At 43.0% G+C, this 20,879-nt stretch overlaps 1 protein-coding gene across 1 annotated transcript; it reads left to right on the top strand.

Moving 5' to 3' along the window:
• The first annotated feature begins 4,134 nt into the window (after nucleotides 1-4,134).
• On the top strand, nucleotides 4,135-6,535 carry LOC140735133 (immunoglobulin lambda-1 light chain-like). The gene is made up of 3 exons (XM_073059926.1): nucleotides 4,135-4,216; nucleotides 4,361-4,714; nucleotides 6,014-6,535. Exons 1-3 carry the CDS (start codon nucleotides 4,168-4,170, stop codon nucleotides 6,340-6,342), a joined length of 732 nt encoding a protein of 243 aa, XP_072916027.1. The 5' UTR covers nucleotides 4,135-4,167; the 3' UTR covers nucleotides 6,343-6,535.
• The last annotated feature ends 14,344 nt before the right edge of the window (nucleotides 6,536-20,879 follow it).

The following is a 20,879-nucleotide window of genomic DNA, read 5'->3' as shown; positions in this document are numbered from 1 at the left end:
ATACATGTATCCCAACTTGCTTCTTTCTATTGGTTAAAGAATCATTAATCCATGCCAATACATCAATCTCAACACTGTGCATAGATACCTTTATATGTGGCACCTTATCGAAAGTCTTAGAAACATAGAAACATACTGTGCTGTCCACAGTGCTGTGTCCAACAGGTACTTACTTCAGAAATTACCTAGGTTTACCCATAGCCCTCTATTTTTCTAAGCTCCATGTACGTATACAGGAGTTGCTTAAAATACCCTAACGTATCGTCTCCACCAACGTCGCCGGTACTCCATTCCACGCACTCACCAGTCTCTGCTTAAAAAAAACCTACCGTAACATCTCCTCTTTACCTGTATCCAAGCACCTTAAAACTGTGTCCTCTCTTGCTAGCCATTTCAGCCCTTGGAAAAAGCTATCCACATGATCGAACTATTGCATCCGCCATTTATATGAGAAACTCAATCATACTGTGATCATTCTTTGCAAGAGCATGCCTAACTATAAAAATGCTAATTTTACCTGTCTCATTTCACAAGACCAGATTTAAGAAAATATATTCTCTTGTAGGTTCAACAACATGCGTTTCAAGAAAGTTATCGCAGATGCATTCTTTGAAGTCCTCCTCAAGACTGCCTGGACCAACCTGATTCACCTAGTCTATGTGAAAGTTAATATCCCACGCTATAACTGCTGTTGCTCTTACATGTCTCAGATATTTCTTCGATCATTGCCTGTGCCAAGGTCATGTTATTATTCGGCGGCCTATAGGTAACCCCTACCAGAATTTTCCCCTTTACTATTTCTAATCGCTCCTCAGATGGATTCAACATTCTGCTCCTTAGATCTTATATCGTCTCTCACTATCCTTGATTAAGAGGGTTACCCCATCACCGTTACGTTTCTCCCTATCACTCCATATTACCTGATATCCTTGAATATTTAACACCTAATCCTCTCCTCCCTGCAACCATGTTTCTGTAATGGCCACTATGTAATACGCCTTTCCTCTGATTTGTGCCACAAGTTCACTGGCCTTTTTACAAATACTGCGGGAAACCAGATTAACTGCCATTACACTCGTTCTGCCTTTAAAATCGGATAATCTTTATCTCTTATGCACTGGACTTTCCTGCACACCACCCATACTTTGCTCTTTTTTGTCATTACCTTTTACTTTATCTGTATGCACACGTTTCTCGTTTATGTATCCATAATTCTCCAATCTGCTGAGCCCATCCCCTGCACTTTAGTTTAAAGCCCTAACCCCACAACCCTAGTTATGTGATCGGCCATGATCCAGGTCCCATCACCGTTCAGGTGGAGCTGGTCCCAACAGGTCAGCTCCCGTCTTCCCCAATGCTCAGGTCCGGGTGCAGGTCGATAGGAGCAGGCAGCATAATTCTTCAGCTTGGAATAGTTGGGCCGAAATGCCACTTTCTGTGTTGTAGTATTTTATGAATCTAGTTCTCTTCGGTCCTAATGACAGCACTGTTGAAGTATTGTGCTGAAGTCCAATCTTTTGTGTTATGGAAGAACATGGAACTGATCGAGGAATTGTCAGAGCATAGAGTCATAACGTCGTATACCACTAAAGCAGGTCCCTTGTCTCAATCAATCCATATCGACCTAGAAGTCCACACAAACTAGTCCAATTTGCAATCCTTTCTCCCATGTCACAACAAACCTTTGCAATGCATGTCGAAATACCTCTATACAAGCCGGTTAAATGTTGTAAATGTGCGTGTAAATATCAACTCGCCTCGGAGCTCATTACATATGTGGCTTCCCTCTGTTGAAAACAAATGTCACTCAATTCATATTAAATATTTTTCTTACTTACCGTAAACCCATGCACGCTTGTTCCTCATTTCCCAACCCTGGGTAAAAGAAGCCTAAATAATCACCTCTGCTTGCTCTTTGCTATTTTTATACCCTTCAATGACATTTCAATCTCCTACGCTCCAAATAAAAAAGTCCTAACCTACTTTACCTATCCTTATCACTCAGTTCCTCGAAACCTACCCACGTCTTCATAAATATTGGCTGCACATTTCCCTACTTAATGGTATTTTTTTTTCTGAATACAGCGTGACTAATAGTTAAGACAATATCAACAGCGGCCTGATCAACGTCTAATACATATGCAGCATTGTACCTCCAACTTCTAAACTAAGTGCTCTGGCTGATGCAGGCCGTCTTGCCAAAATATTCTTCACCACATTACATACCCATGACTTCACTTCGGGGATAAAATTTTCGATGTGAATAGAATTGACAATTAAGAATTCAGAACAGGAAGGTGGGTGATAAGCCCCAATTCATTAGAGAAAGGAGAAAGTGCGAGAGGCTGATAACCGCATAGCTTCCCTGGCCTTATTTTTTTTTCTTTGTAATTTATTTTTTTTATTGAAGTTCATCATCAACCGAACATTTCCACAAGATGTATTTCAGACATTGTACGTATATATCATATAATCTATATATCACAAATCTCCACAAAGTATTTATCTGAGGTATACACTTATAGAAAAGAGTGGAAAGAAAAAACAAGCAAAAGGAAAGAACTATCTACAAGTAGGGAGTGATCTTTTTTTTACAAAAGATTCATTGATTTGCGAGAATAAAATCAGGCCTACGAGGCATTATGTAGTTAAACCATTTTTCCCAGTATGAATCAAATTGTTCCAGCTTATGATTAACAGCTGCTGTTTTATCTTCTCCATTTTGTAAATGTCCATTGTAATTTCCATCCATGTATTTACGGTTGGGCTCTCCTGTGATAACCATTTCCTAGGAAGAGTCTTTTTACCAGCCACTAACAGTATATTCATTAAATATTTATCTCTTTTCAACCATTCTTGAGGTATATATCCGAAATATATGGTCTTAAAGGGTATTTCACGTTTAAAGATGTCTTGTAGGGCATTGTGTATCCCCCTCTAATAGTTTTTGATAACAGGGCAGTCCCAAAAAATATGATAATGATTTGCAGTTTGATTTCCACAATTTCTCCAGCAAACAGGGCGGTTACTATCATAATGGGATTTCTGACAGGGTGTAATAAAATATCTTATCAAGTTATTCCATCCAAACTCCCTCTATTTCTGTGAACTGGTACACTTCCATTGATATCTCCATATTGTTGTCCATTCTTCTTATTTTTTCAATGGCCCACACTGCGGACTTCTTATGGTGGTGGTGCGATTTTCTCGAGATTTCCCAGAGCAGTGGAACTTATGTCCAGGTAATTGGACAGCTTTTTTGAAAGTCATCAAAGGATTTATAGCATCAGATACGTGTCCAGTTTCTTGAACCAAACTTGACAACTTCAGTCAACTCAAGAGCAGACTGATTCTAAAAAATATGGACTCACGTTCAAGGAATCTACAACGCTTGTCATTTACAGTATTGATTTGTCTGTCTGTCTATCTATCTATTTGATTATCTATTTAAGTATTTTCATGTTTGTACAGTTTGTCTTATTTTTCTGCACTAGTTGTTTCTCCGTCTTTATGTTTAGTCTTTTATTGATCCCCTTGTATTTTGTAGCATTTACTGGGGATGCATGCGGGAAAATAAATCCGAGGATTTTTTTTTTTGTCTTTGTACATTGAATTGTATGATCCCCAACCATGGGCGACGTTCTAACTTGTACCTTAATTTAATAAACACAGTGGTTTCTGGACAATGGTGTCCACTGGATGCTGATGACGAAGACATCAACAATGTATGGGAAGTGCATTGAGTAATTCTGGAGATTTGATAAGTGTGACTTCGAATAATTTGATCTCATTAACAATTTGGGCAGAAGTAATGAGCCGAATGGACCTTGTTTTTTTCTTCATAGAACAGCTGCTGATATAGATGCCTAAAATCAGTTTACTTTGAGCATTTGTCAAACACTTCCAAAAATGACGCAACTGAAGATGAAACCTTCTGAAATTAATGGTTAACTTTTAAAGATCATTATTCATAGATTCCAATGGCTGTGTGATCAATCTCCGCCCTTTCCTTTCCCTGGCGCCTCCCATTTATTAACAGTGCGCTTAATAAACAGATCACGGTGATGCAAGTTAGAGAATCTGGAGCCGGAGTTGCTCTCGGTATTTGTTGAACAGCACGGTTTGGTCGGAAAATTCAGCATTCGCTGTCGCCACCAGTCCAGAGCAATGTCCCGAGTACTTCATCTCCTGTGGCCTCTGCTGGTCCATTTATCAGGTAAGAGACGTATTACTTTATTCACGGAATATCCGTGAAAATTGCAGTTACTGCTCATTTAACGTGAATTTATCGCGATTTTGTCATTTGGTGAGCCTTCTGTTAGATCCAAGTTACCCAATGGTCTCATTGTTTTTGTTGCAGGTATCCTGACGGCCCCAGTCCTCAATCAGACACCAATGTCCGGTCCCGTCTCCGCAGGACAGACCGCCCGCTTAGAATGTCGGATGCAGAACGGTAACGTTGAAAGTTATTACATGTCCTGGTACCGACAGCATCCCGGACAGAGACCGGAGTGGGTGATTAGATATGATTCTGATGGTTATATAGCTCGAGGGACAGGGATCACAGCCCGATTCCAACCGTCCAGAGACACCTCCAGCAACAGTTACATCCTGACCATCAGCAGTTTGGAGCCCCGGGACTCCGCCGTCTATTACTGTGCAGTGTGGGATAGTGGAGTTTTCATCGGTCCAGGCACCATCCTGGATATTAAGAGTAAGTGACTCCCTCATTCCATTCCAAGCAATTACCATCACAGCCGGTCTTATTCCCCACCGCGACAGAAATATCTGTGCAGGGAATCCTGGTGCCCTCTTAAAGCTGTGGTGGAGTTCAATCTGTCTCTTATAAGGACATGAGGTTATTCAGTTCCTCTAATAAACCATGATTGAATTTAATGATGATATTTTTTACACCATATGCATCCTGACATTCAATCGCCTCAGTCTGATGTACTAAAAGCCCAGACCGATCAGATTTTTTTTTTTTTTAGAATTTAATGACCCGCTGTCCAGATCTGACGAAATTGGAGACAGCACAAATCACTCTTATACTATCACTAAGATATGCTCATAAAAATTTCTACAATATTTCGAACTGCTATAAATTGTGCTGTCGCATTCAGAATTGGCTGCTTCAAACCTTCAACGAGGTCGCAAACAATAAAGGGAGAAATGTAATTTTTTAAAGTTACATTGCAGGACACACGGATGAGCTCCCAGAAAGTGGAGCTGGTATAGGTGGGTTCGTTCATGACAGGGAGGTATTCCCGGTCTGAAGTGAACTGTTCCATCTTACCTCGCCCGTCTTCCGCTCACACAATTGTTCGTATATATCGCCAGTTCCTCTGTCATCACTGGGCGACGGTTTGGACAGTCTGAAGTGGAATGTTCACAAAACCAGTGACGGGCGAATTAGATATCTGGGGTATTACCTCAATTTAAGGCGGAATTCCACCCAGCCAAGGGGCCAGTAACATGTTAGTACCGGGGGCGTATTTGAGTAATTCTTAACCGGAATTGGAAATCCCTGTTATAGAGTACAGTGGATTCGAAATCCAGAATTTGCCGAGCTCTTTAACATAGCTGAAAGAGTAATATCCGTCAATTCATGGCATGGTAAAAGATCTTGAAAAGTATTGCAGACCGGCAGTAATCCCGAACCTACAGACAGACTAATAACCAAAGTACTGTGTGCAGGGAATAGATGGTTGGAATGAGTGAGACTACTTCCTCCTCATGGTTGACGTACGGGATTCCCCGCTCGTAAAGATAATAAAAGTTATAAACGCATTTCGGAGCTGTGATTAACATGGGAAACTCTTTTCGCAAGATTTATTCACCGAATCATGACTATATCATCCGCCAGACATTTAGCTGTTTGCCTTAATACTTGATGGCTTGTGTTTTTAATTCCTTTCTGTAGCGGAGTTATTTTTTAACTCCTTATTTCCAGTCATCCCTAACATTAATATGTTTTTTTTCTATTCTCATCCGGCTATTCTCTCACACACAGGCAGCGAGTCCCGAAGACCCTCAATTCTCCTGCTTCCTCCCTCTCCGAAGGAGACCGACTCGGGTTCAGCCACTCTGTCCTGCCTGGTGAGCGGCTTTAAACCGGGCTTGGCAGCGCTGCGCTGGAGCGTGGATGGAGTCGACACTGAGAACGGGGTGACCACAGGTGCCGTGTCTGCAGACACCGACCAGACCTATAGGCTGAGCAGTTACCTGCGAGTACCCGCCGCTGCCTGGAAAAAAGGTTCAAGCTACGCCTGCATCGTGAGCCACAGCTCGTTGAGCTCGCCGTTGCGGAACACCATCTCTTCGTCAGCTTGTGCGCAGTAAGGCCGCGGCTTCTGTCAGCACAGTCGGATTGTTAGCACCTGCTTACTCAGTGAAACACTCACTGGGACTGTGCAGCGATCTTATGCAATGTAATTGTGCAGTAATGTTGTTTATGGGAAAAAACAACCGTTTAACAAGTTTGGAAAGTAATGTGATGACTGTCTTTCGCGACGCGTACTTATCTGTAGAATTGTAACTACTGTGCTGGGTCTTAAATGCCACTGTGTATAGAATGGGTAATCTCTGTGTATACGGTGACCGTGTTGTAATTGGATTTTCTGATAAACACAGCTCGTAACAGAAAAGCAACTACCGGTGGATTTATTGTCCTCTGTCTTTACTCGGCTGTTCGCAGTACGTCGGGAGTTTGGTAGCGTATACCGTATCATCTGAAAGTCCCCTCACATAGAATTATACTCAAATCCACTGAAGTATCCTATCCCGCCGTTCCTGCAGAATACTGATCTCTTGTGTCCTAAGCTGGCCTCTTTGTCTTTGCTCGCCTCTCCGCCATCACCGGATTCCTCATTTCCTCGCTGTCCAGCATCTCTGCACTTCATTTCCAACCTTCTCTGTGGGAAGGAGATCAATATTCTTACTGCCTTTTTAGCTGTACTCTGACCACCACTGGGAGTGTTTCACAGTGACATGAGCATTCTGTCCATATCAGCTTTTCGATTCTCTGAGTTCCTCCACAAAGGCCCAAAGGCCTCACACCACACACACACACACACACACACACACACACACACACACACACACACACACACACACACACACACACACACACACACACACACACACACACACACACACACACACACACACACACACACAATCTTCCAGGAAACACTTCTGAGAATCCAATGCTGACGGCTATACCAATCCAGGCGACAGTATCTGCTCTATTACCTCATGTGACGCGTTTTATTGGTTCCGTCTCAGGAATGATTTAAAGCTCTGGGAAGGAGAATATTAGAACGTAACACAGAAACGCCGGAGTAGTCTATTATAACACTTTCTCCCACTGCATCATTCAATGCAATCAGGGGTGACCTTTCATCGCAGTTCCACTTTGCTGCAGTAATCCTTGATTCACTAAACTCTGAATATCTGAATATTTCTCAGAGTCTGGAACTCCCCATCAGATGATGTCACGTCCGCTTCAAAGTTCGATGTGAATATCCTGACAAAGTATTTATATGTCACTATATACTACCTGGCGATTCATGCTCTCGTGGGCCTTCACAATAGAACAAATAATTATTTTTTACTGTAAGATCAACGAAACTGATAAGCAACCAATGTGCAAAAGGAGAATAGCTGCACATAAATGAATAGATGGATAGATGGTTTATAAATATACGGATGGATAGATAGATAAAATAGATAAATATCTTATTTGATAGATATGTAATATATATAGCATGAGTTACAGTTATGGAAAGAGAGCCCATAGTTTCTGAAATCAGATCAGAATTTTAGCTTTTGAAGTCACATCCGCTTTTTCAACAAATTACTATTTGAAAGTGCAAACTTGATGTTGTAGGGCCGAAGGCTTCTGTATTTTTCACATGGCATCAAATTGCTAAACAAGTAAACAGCGTGATGGGTGTTGCTAAACCATAGTGTGTACATGTTGACGAAGGGATCTCTTCAAGTTTGGTTCGAAGCGGGGAGACGACGAGTAGGAAAGAATAAACAGCAGCTGGATTAAGTAGCACACACAAAGTTCAAGAAGAACTGAGCAGGTCAGGTGACATCTATGGACACCAAATGCTGAAAGTAGAGTGGTGCTCCACAAACATCCTCCTAGTGCCCAAACACACACAAGGAGAAGAGCTACTACCGGTCTCTCTGCCGGTCTTCTCCCAACACCCACAGGGAAGAAACAGGGAGAAGTTCATTCCAGGTTGTGAACAATTGGTTAATGGGCTTGTTCAGAAGCAAAAGAGCTTCCAACCAAACATGCAGTGATTGTAAGCTGGCTGATGTTTGACAAGTTTATTTCATTGTTGAGGGTTGGGCAGTATTCCTGGTCAGATCCAGTCCCGCATTTACAGTGGCGACCATGACACAGATTTGGCATCGCCTGGCCAAAGTAGAAACGTCATAAACTGAAGAGATTTTGCAGAGCAACACATACAAAATGCTGGAGCAATTTAGCAGGTCAGGCAGAATCTATGGAAGCGAATAAAGAGTCAACATTCCAGGCGGAGTCTCGTCACCAGAACAGCAAGTGTCTCAGCCCGAAACATCGATTCTTTGTTTCGTCACATTGATATGTCCTGGCCTGCTGAGTTCCTACAGGATTTTGCGTAGAAACCTCATTTGTCCTACGATGGTTGGGATGTGTCAACATGTGCCCTGACTTTCAAGAACAAGTAGTACCACATTAGGTCCTCTGATTCTGGAGCATATGAACCAACGTACGCGACATAAGAAAAAAAACAAATTCTGTCCAGGCGATCGGAATCAAATGAGCAGTCGTTTATACGACGCCCTCACCTGGTTAGCTGAAATGATTAATATTTTTTTTAAATAGAGAATAACTGAGAAAATGCTGAGACGGCCAAAAGCGTTTCAACACATACAAGGAGAGGATTTAGTACAAATGTGAAGGAGGCTGCTGAGAGCACGGACTGCGGTTTTGACCCCTCTGTTTATGAAAAGGTGCACTCGCATTGGAGGCATTGTAGCGGCCGTTCGCATTGTTGGCTCTAGAAAAAAGCAATTGAACATAACAGAGAGGTTGGATAAGTAGTTCTCCTCCACACACAATAAAATTTCCAGCTTCAGCTCAGTTATAGGAAGCCGAGTTGGCGAATTTTCTCGGATTCGTCATCTTTGCATCCGCACATAGAACACTTAAAACTGTGTAACTCAGGACTGCATTGCGTAATAGAAATCCCGTGACAAATGAGAGGTACCGTATAAATCACACACGATAATTTCAAAAGAGAGGGACCGCGCCCCGTGAGTGTATTTCACTCCATATTTCTCTTCTTCCATTTTGCACTAAAAACATTGTACAACAGTTACTTAAATACACAATATAAGTAAAACGCACCAACCTAGCAATTGTCCTGCATGCCCAGAGATAAATGTATTTTTCATGTCTGCATGGCGTTTTCATGTCATCTGCAATGACAATAAGCTATCTAAATGCAATGGTTTACTGAATTATATACGGTACTGGGTATAAAAGGGTGCGATCACCAACTGGAAAGGAGAACACTAATAATATCGTGGCGTAGGATGAAGACATACACCGGATTTTAGCCAGTTAACCTGGTTGAAAGGCGAAAGGAAGCGTGATTTGCTTTCCTATAGCAACTATTACCCCTTCTTCTGACACATTACCATCAGGCAGACCATACTTTAGCAATAGGACAAGGACAGTGAGAATGGGAAACAGAGAATTCACCCAGGCCGCAAGACTACTGGACTCCCGATCACCAGCCAGATCTCATCACGTATAAAGACCATGGTCAGCAACAGAACATCCTTCGGTGTTATCATTTGAAAAGATTCGTTCTGACCATGACACCACCATACATTCAGAGAAGTTTGTCACGTAATTACAATTACGAGGAAAGCACCCGTTTATTTCCTTAGAAGTTTGCGAAGATTTGGCATGGCATCTAATACTTTGACAAACTTCAATGAATGTATGGTGATATCATGGTCAGGTCCGTGATGTTCGCGTTCCGGTTCACGGTCTGGTCCTTGGACCCGGACTCCGGGTCTTCCGGCTGTCCCTTGGTTTTGTTGGGCTTATTCATAGGCAACCGATGCTTGTCTTGGGACTGGGAATATAAGTGGCCCTGGGTTCGAGTGTGGGTGCTGTTTTCTCTCGTCAGTATCCCATCCTCGCCTCCATGGGTTAGGTCAGGCTGTCTTTGGCGTTACCCTGTGGTTGGATCTGTCCCTTTCTGTCCTTGATAGCGTTGGGTAAACCAGGCCGTCTTTGCCGTTACGCTGAGGCTGCTGAACTGTTCCCTGCCCTTCCATTCTGAAGCCTTGCCTGCAACCTTTGCCTGATGAAGCCTGGCCTGCAACCTTTGCCTGAACACTTACCTGCAACCTCGTCTGCGTCCTCGTCCGTATCGTTGTCAAGTTCTACCGCCAGAGCAAGACCGGAACCTTGATGTGTCTAGATAAGGAATTGTCTATGGTTGTTTGGAATTATCTCTGTGCCCACGCCTTCGCTAAGCCTTCGCTGTGTTGGTGACCATCTCTCAGTGTTCTGCGTTCGAGTCCCGGTCCTACGTCCTGCTCCCTAGGAGGGGTGCGGCCTCTGTGTAGAGCCCCGGCACCAAGTCCTGTTCCCAAGGAGGGGTCCCGACTCTGTGTTCCTGTCTCTCCCTAAGGCTCTGTGTTCCTGTTCTGCAAAGACCAAGGTTCTGTTTTCCATGTCCCTGTTCTACCAAGACCCTGTGTTCCTGTTCTGCCAAGATCAGGGTTCTGTGTTCCCGTTCTGCCAAGGCCAAGTCAAGGCATTGGGGTCTCGACCTGTCTTTGTGCCTCGCCCAACACAGGAGTAGCTCGTCCTGCCCAGGAAAGCTTTTGGCTTGGAGTCCACACCCAAGCCTCGAAAAACCCAAACCATGTCTAGTCCTGTAGCCACGTCATGTCCTCGCCTAGTTCCGGGGTCCGAGCCTGTCAAGACGCCGGTTCTGGGTCCTTGTCCATTCTCTGGCTCGGAGTCCTGACCCAGGCTCTCGTTCCTAGTTCCTTGTCCTGGTCCCGCTGGCCTAAACAAAGTCCTAGCCTAAGTCTGTGTTCCTGTCCCAGCTCCTAGTCGGCATTCAGTCACGTCCCTAACTCTAGTCCAGTACATTTCCCTGTACTTCAGTATTTGTGTTTTGCAACCGGGTCCGCTCCCAGCGTCCCCAATTATGACAGGTGAAGAGCATATTGACCAGTTGGTACAAGGCCTGGTAAGCAAGCAACACGCCCTTCAGTGGGGAAGCCTACTAAAAGTTCTGGATGTGGCCTGTCCATCACGGGCAAATCTCTCCCCACCACCCAGGCCATGCTCTGTTCTTGCTGTTGCCATCAGGAAGAAGACACAAGTACCTTTGGATCAGCACCACGAATTTGAGAAACTGTTATTACCCCTCAGCCATCAGGCTTTTGAACAAGAGGGGATACCTTCATGCAACTTTTCTCGCCCCATCATTGAACTGTTCCACAACCTAAGGGCTTGTTTGAAAGGAATCCTCATCTCATGTTGAATATAATATATATTTTATATTATATTTATTGTTTGATTACTTTCACCACAATGCATACAGCCCACTCGACAACAACGTTCCCTGAGATACTTCACATCCTAAAATCCTCAGTTTACAAATGATGTACACGTTTCTCTTTTAAATTCTGAACGGTAATTCTAAAGATCCATGCCCACACCTATACAATCGAAATGTATCAAATTTTCGATCCCTCACCCTGTTGCAGTCAGCATCTGTCCGCATCAGCCTTCACTGTGAAAACACCAAATGACTTGGCCTTTATAGAAACTGTGGCAGTAAATTCATTTGAATCACCACTTTGTCTCTGTTATGTGTGTTGAACAAACCAGATGGAAATGGGGTCCAGCGGCTGACCACCCCCCCCCCCCCGCCCCCGAGAACTATGCTACTAATGAGAGAGAGAGAGATGAAGAACAGAGGTAGAGGCATCTGCAACAGATGAGAGAGAGAGAGAGACGACTGATATATGTATTATGGCTTCTTCACTGATTATTTACCTTTTGCTACAAGGACACTTCTTTGCTTCTTTGCTTGTTAATATTCCTGAGGAGACAGCAGGGAGTTGCCTAGTTTGATGGACATTTATACGTTGAGTTGAAGGATGGCTGATACCCCGTCAGTGGGGATAATGTACGGGTTTGGGGAGACACCCTCAGACACACCAGTGGACACTGAAAGAGTGTTGTGCACCCACAGGAAGGTGGGGGCCTTGAGGATCGGTTCAGAAGAATCGGTCTGGAGCACGGTGGATGAAGGCAGACCGGTGGGGACTTGTGTGTGTGTCCGCCCTTGCCTGGGTGACGAGTTCATCACTGAAGAACGGTCCAGCCTGGAACGGAAGGGTCATAATCGGTGACTCCAACTGTACAACAGAACAAGAAGACGACGGAAGGTTTGCCTGCTGCAGCTGCTCATCTCTTGCTCGCTGTCTCTCTCTCCAACATTGTAAAACAACAACAACTACCTCAGCACGAACTGAACTCTATATTCTCTTATGACAATTCATTTACCCCTAGACTTTGATAGAACTTGTTTTTTACAGTTGATTATTATTCCTACACTTCTGTTTTTATTATTGCTAAACCTATTTTATTTGTATATTGGCATTTTTGATACTGTATTGTTTAGTTTACTAATAAACAGCTTTAGTTACAGTACCACCAGACTCCAACGTATCATTCCATTTCTGCTGGTCTGTTAACCCAGTTACGGGGTACGTAACAGTCTCTAAAGAAATTCCTTCTAATCTCCATTCTAAATGTATGTCCCTACATTTTTAGGCACTGCCCTCTGGTCCTAAATTCCCACACCACTCGTACCACCCGCTCCATTCTATCTAGGGCCTTCGACACTCAATAGGTTACAATGATATCCCCCCCCCCCCGCCTTATTCTTCTAAACTACAGCGTCTATAGGTCTACAGCAGTCAACTGTTTCTCAATTGTCAACTCTTACTTTTCTTGAAATCCTCCTCTGGACCTTCTTCTATGAGCACATTGGTTCATGGCGGCTCTCAACTCCCCTTATATAAACTGGAATCTTCTTGGTTCAAGGGGTTTATGCGTGGCAGAATTTGCTAAGAACATCCAGGTATGTTTCATAAATGATTTTCTGGAAGGTCCAACGAGATGTTGAGAATGAAACTGGCCAGGTGAATGAACTTCCATTGGGTGAGTAGTTAGGGAACAGTGACCATAATATTCAGGATAGCCATATATAAGTGATGTGGGAGATTTTTAAACTGGTTCTGCATATTTCGAGAGCATGAGGCAGGAACAAGGAAGCTTTGATTGGGAACTCTGGCAAGTCTACATCAGACATGTAGAGGTAGTTTAGAGATCAATTGTACAGAGCACAGGAAAGGGATGTTCCTGTTAGAAGGAATGACGGGTATGGAAAGATAAGAGAACCTTGGATGTCCAGAGAGGTGATGACTTTAGTGGAGAAGGAAAACAAAATGTATGTGATACTTCTAAGTGCGATCAAACAAAGCAGATAAAGAGTATAAAGAAGCTAGAAAATAACTAATGAAGGGAATTAGGTAAGCCAGGAGAAGCCATGAAAAGTCTTTGGCAAGTAGGATTAAGGTTGAGCCCCAGGCATTCTATACATTCATCAAGAACAAGATGATAACTTGAAAGAAGGTGGTACTACTCTATGATAAAGAGGGGAAAATTTACACAGATGAGGAGAATGTGAGTGAGGTAGTTAATGAGTACTTTGCTTATGTGTTTACCAAAGAAAATGATATGGAGGACCAGGAGATCAGTACTGAGAGTATAAATATGTTAGGGCGTTTAGAGGTCAAGGAGGAGTAAGTGCTCGGCCTCCTAATTAGTACTAAAATGGATAAAACGCCAGGGCTTAATCGGATTTACCCCATGTTATTGAAGGAGGCAGGAAACGAAATTTCTGAGTCCTTGAACAATATCATCGTCTCTAGCCACAAGCGAGACCCCAAAGGTCTGGTGAGTGGTTAAAGTTTTACCTCTATTTCAGAAGGGACTAAGGGATACTTCTAGGATCTATAGACTGGTTAGTATTAGGTCAATTGTAGAAGAAAACTCTTAGGGATAGGATAGATGAGCATTTGGAAACCCGCGGCCTAATTAAGGAGCATGGCTTTGGGTGTGGCAGGTTGTGTCTTACCAAGTTTATGGACTTGTTTGAGAAAGTAACGAGAGGGGTTGCTGAGGGTATGGCATATGTTGTCTACAAGGCATTTGTAGTCCCTCATGTGAGGCTAACCCAGAAGATTAAGATGCATGGGGCTCTCGGCGAATTCGCTGTTTAGGTTCAGAACTAAATTGAGCATAGAAGACAGAGTGTAGTGGTTGAAGGGTCTTTCCAGCTGGACGGCTGTAATTAGTGTTCCGTCTGGATGTGTGCTGGGACCTCTGCCGTTCGTCATGTACGGTATATAAATAACCTGGATGAAAATGTAGATACATAGGTGTGTTAGTTCGGGAATGATAACAAGATTGGTGGAATTGTGCATAGTGTAGACTGGCAAATAATACAGCGCGGTATAGATCAGTTACAGATCTCGGCAGAGAAACAGCAGATGGATTTAACACAGATAAATGCCTGGTGTTACCATGAATAGTTTTGCTGAGTAGAGAGATCTTGGGTTCGAAGCTCATAGCTTCTTGAAAGTTGCTACGCGGTTGATAACGTGGTGAAAACGTCTTATGGAATGCTGGCTTTAATTGTTAGACTTGAAAGGTTATGTAAAACTCTAATTAGGCCACATCTGCAGTGTTACATACAATTCTGGTCGCCCACTATTGGAAGGGTGGTGAGACTGTGGAGAGGGTGCAGAAGAGATTTACCAATGTTGAACCTGCTTTAGAGGGGATGTGTTATCTCAATAGACTGGATAAATTTGGGTTGTTTTCTCTGAAGCGCCCGAAAGAGATTTACAAGTTTAGGTGTGATATCGGTAGAGAACATCCGTTTCCCAGGGTAGAAATTATAATACCAGAGGGTATGCATTGAAAGTGAGAATGGGTAGGTTCAAAGGTATGTCAAGGGCAACCTTTTTTACTGAGAGAGTAGTTGATGGCTGGAATTCGCTGCCTGTTATGGTGGTAGAGTCAGGTACGATAAAGGATTTAACAGATGTTTGGATAGGCACATGGACGTAAACAAGATGGAGGGATACAGTGATGGTGCAGGTAGGAGCGATTACTCTTTGGCTGTTTTTCACTTGCTTTTTAATTGATTCAGCATAATATTGTAGGCCGAATAGCCTGTTCCTGTGTTGTATTGTTCTATCCCCTCTTAGATAAAGAACTTAAAATTGCACGATGTCCTGCAAGTGCAGACTGATCAATGTCTTATAAAGCCTCAGCATTACAGCTTTGTTGTATATTTTACTCCTGATGTAATGAATGTAAGCATTGCATTGGTCTTCCTTACGCTAACTTCAGTCGTGTGTGAGTCTCACGCTGTGAATAAATGTTTACCAGAGAAAGACTATACTCTAGGACTTCGGATAAATGAGACCTGATCTATAAAGCACGCTGCAAAGACACCCCTAAATGTGCGACACGGTAGCGTAGATATTGGTGTAACGCTATTATAGCGCAATGAAACGGGCTTCAACCTCTCTAACCAAGCAGTTTATAAGTTTGCCCCATGACTACGTGGGGTTCATCCGGGTGTTCGGGCTTCCTCCCACATTACAAAGCAGTGCTGTTTAATAAGTTTATTGAACGATGCGGTCTCATTCGACGGAGAGGTATGAGGACGTGTTGTATCTTTAAATTTCAAAAAGTATCAACGATTCTCGTAAAATATTTAGCAAAAGAGAACGAAATGATTCACAGTGTCCTGTCAGAAATACATTGACATCGGTGTCCATAAGACGCACTCGGGGAAAGGAGAAAACACTTCGTTCTTCAGAAGGTCAGAGAGTGCCTTGGGAAGACAGGGATGAGTTTATGGAATGCATCTCATAATTTTGTATTCCTCTATCAAATCTCCCTTCATTCTCCTTCGCGCTGGAGAATAAAGGCCTATCATATACAATTCTCTCTGTATTTCAGGACCTTGCCCTGGCAATATCCTTGTAAATTTTCTCTGCACTTTTCCAACATTTTTGATATGGTTCCTTCAGATGGGTGGCAGGTACTGAGCAGAATATTACAAATGTATTCACCAAAGTGTGAAACAACTACAACTTAACATCACAACTCCTGCCCTCTACACTTTGATCCCATATCCCTCTGTTTTACCGCACTCCTTCGTGTCTAAACGTTCACTGTATATGCGGTACACTGGTCTGTTCACCTGAAGTGCAACATCTCACAACTGTCTGTAAATGGTAAGCGGTTGGATGCTGGTGATGGTGAGGTAAACTATGAACAGCAGAACCGAGAGGTGATGTTTCACACAGGGCCCACTGGGCGTGATATCTATAAGCTTGCACCTAAATGTCTTATCCAACCGCTCATCGAACAGGGCCGAGGAGAGGACAGGCCCATCACCGCTGGTGTGGTGCATCCACAATGGATGGCGGTACTTCACTCACTAAACGACCCCACTTTGAAACCACTGGCCTTCTCAAGCCACGTGAGTCGAGTGGGTCACAATAAAACCAAGCAGAACTGTTCATGCCAATATCTCCTCTGGAGCATATGATTGTAATTCCTCATAATGGACTGTTTACTGATGTCGCGACTTAGCGATTTTTAAATGCTGTAAAGAAGCATAAAGAAATGTGCAAATGACATAAAGGACAAAGACGATGGCAAAAACAATTACTTCCCCAAATCAGTCAGTGACTACCCATTAACCATCTCATCCCCAACACCACTCGCCCCACCATCACTGCATACAGATTACCTAGTGTCATTTTATATACATAACAGTCCATGTATATCGACAACTACTTGTCGACTGTGTTTATCGTAATGTTTTATATTTATATGTAGGGTGTTTTATTACATTTTTATGCATGTTGTTTGCGTTTTAAGACTGGATCAGATCTGGAGTAATAACTGTCAACTATTTCGTACTCCTTTCCAATCGTGTACTGAAGAATTGCGGTAAACAATCTTGCAACTTAAATCTTGAAAGTCACATAGTTTTAATGTTTATGGCTGCACTAAGTGTCAATCTAGAAATGCTTACAGTGCTGGAAAACAGTTATACATGACCTCAACGGAGCTAAACGCTAGGCAATCAACCTTAGACCTAAAATGTGCAGGCCAACTCTCCTGCAATGTTAAACCATGCTTGCTGTGCTGAATGACCACACATTAGTATGTCTGTTGATTCCGGAAAGCGTGCATTGCGTATATTTTATTATGGCATCTGTTCTCTGGAGGGTATGTTAAGAGGAGCCAGATAACATACTGATGGTTACGACAATGGAACATGCAACCGGAAATTCGACATTTTGCAGACACAACAACCGATGTGAATGATTTTGAAGATTGTTTGATACAATAGGTGTCTTTCAGTTTAAGGTATAATAATTGAAAATGAAAAAGTCAACCAGCCGGGCCGAGAAGTTAAGGAGTGTATTATCAAAGAGAAAGACTGTAATTTTGCAAAATAATGTGGGAAGTAGAAATCAGCGAAAGTGATTCAAGGGAAATAGAGCTCTAGATTTATCTAGCTACGAACAAAAAAATCAAATTGCACAATCTTCTATAAATATATGAAAAAATGAGAAATGAGCATTAATGCTTCATGTGGATGTGTTTCGGATTGAAAATTGAGACATTCGTTTGAGAAAATAGAAAATGATCGATATGTTTAAAAATAGATCAGAAATGAAATGAATTATCCTATACAATATGGTGATCCATAGACGCTGAGAGAAACTGAAATAATTATATTTTTAATTCTGGGTTCCTTAAATGCCCTGAAGGCAGATGAATCCTTCAAGTAGCCTCTGACAAAACAGTCTTGTTCCTGATATTTGCGCATCGCATAACTACTAAGTCCGGCGGAACTGTTTGTACGGGCAGGAGAAGGGGCAATGTAGAGTTACTGGCTCCGTAAAACCAGTCGCCTCGGGAAGAAGGAGTCCGTATTTGGCAGCTCATCTTGGAGAAAGTAAAAAATACTCCCAAGCTTCCGCTGCTTTGGGGCTATACACGCTCAGGGGGAAGGCTTCTGCAGCAATCCCTGAGAGAATATCTAGAGACCCTGAAGCAGCCCCATGTCCAGTTCTACGCCGACTGGCAACTCCAGAGACGACGTTGATGTCATTACTTTGGGTTGCTCAGTTGCGTGGAGAAACTGAGCTTCTGCATGGGCTAAAGATGTTAATACCATGCCGCAGTCATGACAGATAGAAAACCTATCTGAATAACCAGCGAAACTCTGCCACTCGCCCCCTGCTCTCAAACTCACGAACACACCCTTATCATCTACTGATCAGTTTTCATCTTTTATTGCTGTAGTTTCACATATTTAGTGTGCTACCTGTGTTATTGTAACTGTCCCATTAACATCATGTACTGTGAACTTGCAGCTCACACTTTAAAACAACCTAATAATCCTCAGGCCTTGCTCTCGGGGATTTGTGCTAGCATTTTTTTTTTGTATCTGCTGGATCCTGACTACAGTATATGTAAAACACCACATGTTCTGCGTTTTGCTCATTTCTCCCAGAGAAACTCTCTTTCCTTTAGTTGTATACATGTGCATGTTGAATATCATAAATTTGAACTTAAACTTGAACTTAAACTTGAGCCCTGGGGTTCAATTGCTGGGTATATTCATGAACGTGTGTGAGAGATTTTGAATGTGACGGCAAACAATACATATAGGTTTACATTCTGGTCAAAGGTCCCCGAGGGATAGTGGTAATGGAAGGATTCAGTAATGGTGAAGTTTATTGGATGGCTCACGGACTGGTGCCCGGACTCCTTGCTGAATGAGGCCATTGCATGACACATAATTCATATGAACGACAGCTGCCTGAGTGTCGCACGAATCATGTCCCATATTTTATTATCTGGCAAATGAAATCAAAAACTCGGCGAATTTAAGAGTTTTCATCTATAGTTATGATCTAATAACCTGGAGATTGTCATTAGCAAAAAAAGGGACTGCACAATGCCCCGATGAATTTCCACAGTTGCTGTACTGGGGTTGCAAAGCTTAACCTCAAAATACATCGACCTTTGCTCAAAAAATGACTCCAATTTGTGGGGTTCGACCCAGTCCTTCGTCCCAAATGCTTTAGAATCTATCAGTTTTCGGGATAGTTTCACAATACGCGTTATTTTAAAACTAATGATAAACAAGTTAAAAGGCGACATGATCTCGGCTTGATTTTCTAATCCCAGCTTTCCCCTCGCTCCTCTCCGTCCTGAATCGGGGCATTAATAAGGTAATTTTGGTGACAGTTGAGACAGACTGTGGGGATTGGATAAATCTAATTGCTGGACATGGGTAAGGATCTTAATAGCCTGATGTTGTACCAGAAAGCAACTATCAATTCGCTGTCTCAAATCGCTTTGCTGTGGATGCTTATCCAATATCCAGAACCATGGATCTGCAACACAACTGAAACTGAATCTTTTACAAATGAAAGGATAAGATTTAAACCGTCATTTAATTCTCCATTGGTAGATTTTGAAGGAGAGTAGTCAGTCTCCGACCCCATCCTTTCTCTGGCACCTCCCACTTATTAACATCCCGGTTAATAAACAGGACAGGAGGCTCCGGTTTACAAACGCTGAAACCGATGCAACTCGCAGTGTTTGCAGAACAGCGTGCGGTTCGGTGAGAAATTTGGGCACTCACTTTCTCCAACTGTCCGGAAAAATGTCCCCAGAGCTGCATCTCCTGTGGGCTCTGCTAGTCAATATACCAGGTGAGAGTCGGGTTGGCTCATGCATATCATCTGCCCCGAAATTCGTTAAAAACCCTATTTTGGTAGGTATTCTGCGCGTATTTATCTTCTGTTGCCACACCTAGGTCAACCAGTGGTTTTACTGGATTTTATTGTACGAATATTGGCACTCCCTGTCCTCAATCAGACATTAATATCTGGAGCCGTTTCCGGGAGACAGATCGCTTAGATTGTCAGATACGGAACCGAACTTTTGATAAACACTACGTGTACTGAAACCGACAGAGTCTCGGAAAAAAAGCATTAAGGCACAAACTAGATGATTCCATACTGAGAGGAACTGGAATCACTGATCGTTTCCAACCGTCCAGAGGCAGCTCTGCCAGCAGTTACATCCTGACCATCAGTAGTCTGGGAGCCACACAACACCTCCGGCTTTTACTGCGTGGTTTGGGAAAATGATGTGGGATATTTTTTCGGTCCGCGGACGATCCTGGATATAACAAATAAGTGATTCTCAATCGCTTTCCAACTTTTCCCATAAAAATCCCCGTCATTCCCCAATGCTGGAAAAGCTCTCCAACCTTGGAAAGTTGATGCTGTCTCTGCACCGTGCGAAGGCATGAGCTAAGCAAAGAGACGAATCATCCTCTCGAGTCAGCTCCGTCTTCAATCGCATGATCCACAACGCGATGAGGTCACATTTCATCGTTCTTCGTCCAAGCACTGGGGGGAATTCGAGGCATTAGAGCGACGATCCCCACATCCCGCCTGCAATTCAACTCAATGAGCATCGGTCTATTTTCTGCGAATCTCTGCCACTACTACTAACCCGTGGTCACCGACATCCAAACCCACACTTTACACGAACCACCCACCTACCCCCAAACCAGCTATACACACGCCGAGAATTCGGCATCATGAATTAACAATGGAACTTTTTCCCAGCATTTCTG

Source organism: Hemitrygon akajei, chromosome 11, assembly GCF_048418815.1.
Source record: "Hemitrygon akajei chromosome 11, sHemAka1.3, whole genome shotgun sequence".
In the NCBI taxonomy this organism is placed as follows: domain Eukaryota; kingdom Metazoa; phylum Chordata; class Chondrichthyes; order Myliobatiformes; family Dasyatidae; genus Hemitrygon; species Hemitrygon akajei.
The sequence above is the reverse complement of the archived record's forward strand: the minus strand, read 5'-3'. Positions and strand labels throughout refer to the sequence as shown.

Bases quoted from the DNA above. Each gene is read 5' to 3' on its own strand.
- LOC140735133 (XM_073059926.1), top strand. From the start codon at position 4,168: ATGTCCCGAGTACTTCATCTCCTGTGGCCTCTGCTGGTCCATTTATCA. The intron at 4,217-4,360 runs GTAAGAGACGTA...TTTTTGTTGCAG, and splicing joins TCTGCTGGTCCATTTATCAG to GTATCCTGACGGCCCCAGTC. The intron at 4,715-6,013 runs GTAAGTGACTCC...TCTCACACACAG, and splicing joins CACCATCCTGGATATTAAGA to GCAGCGAGTCCCGAAGACCC.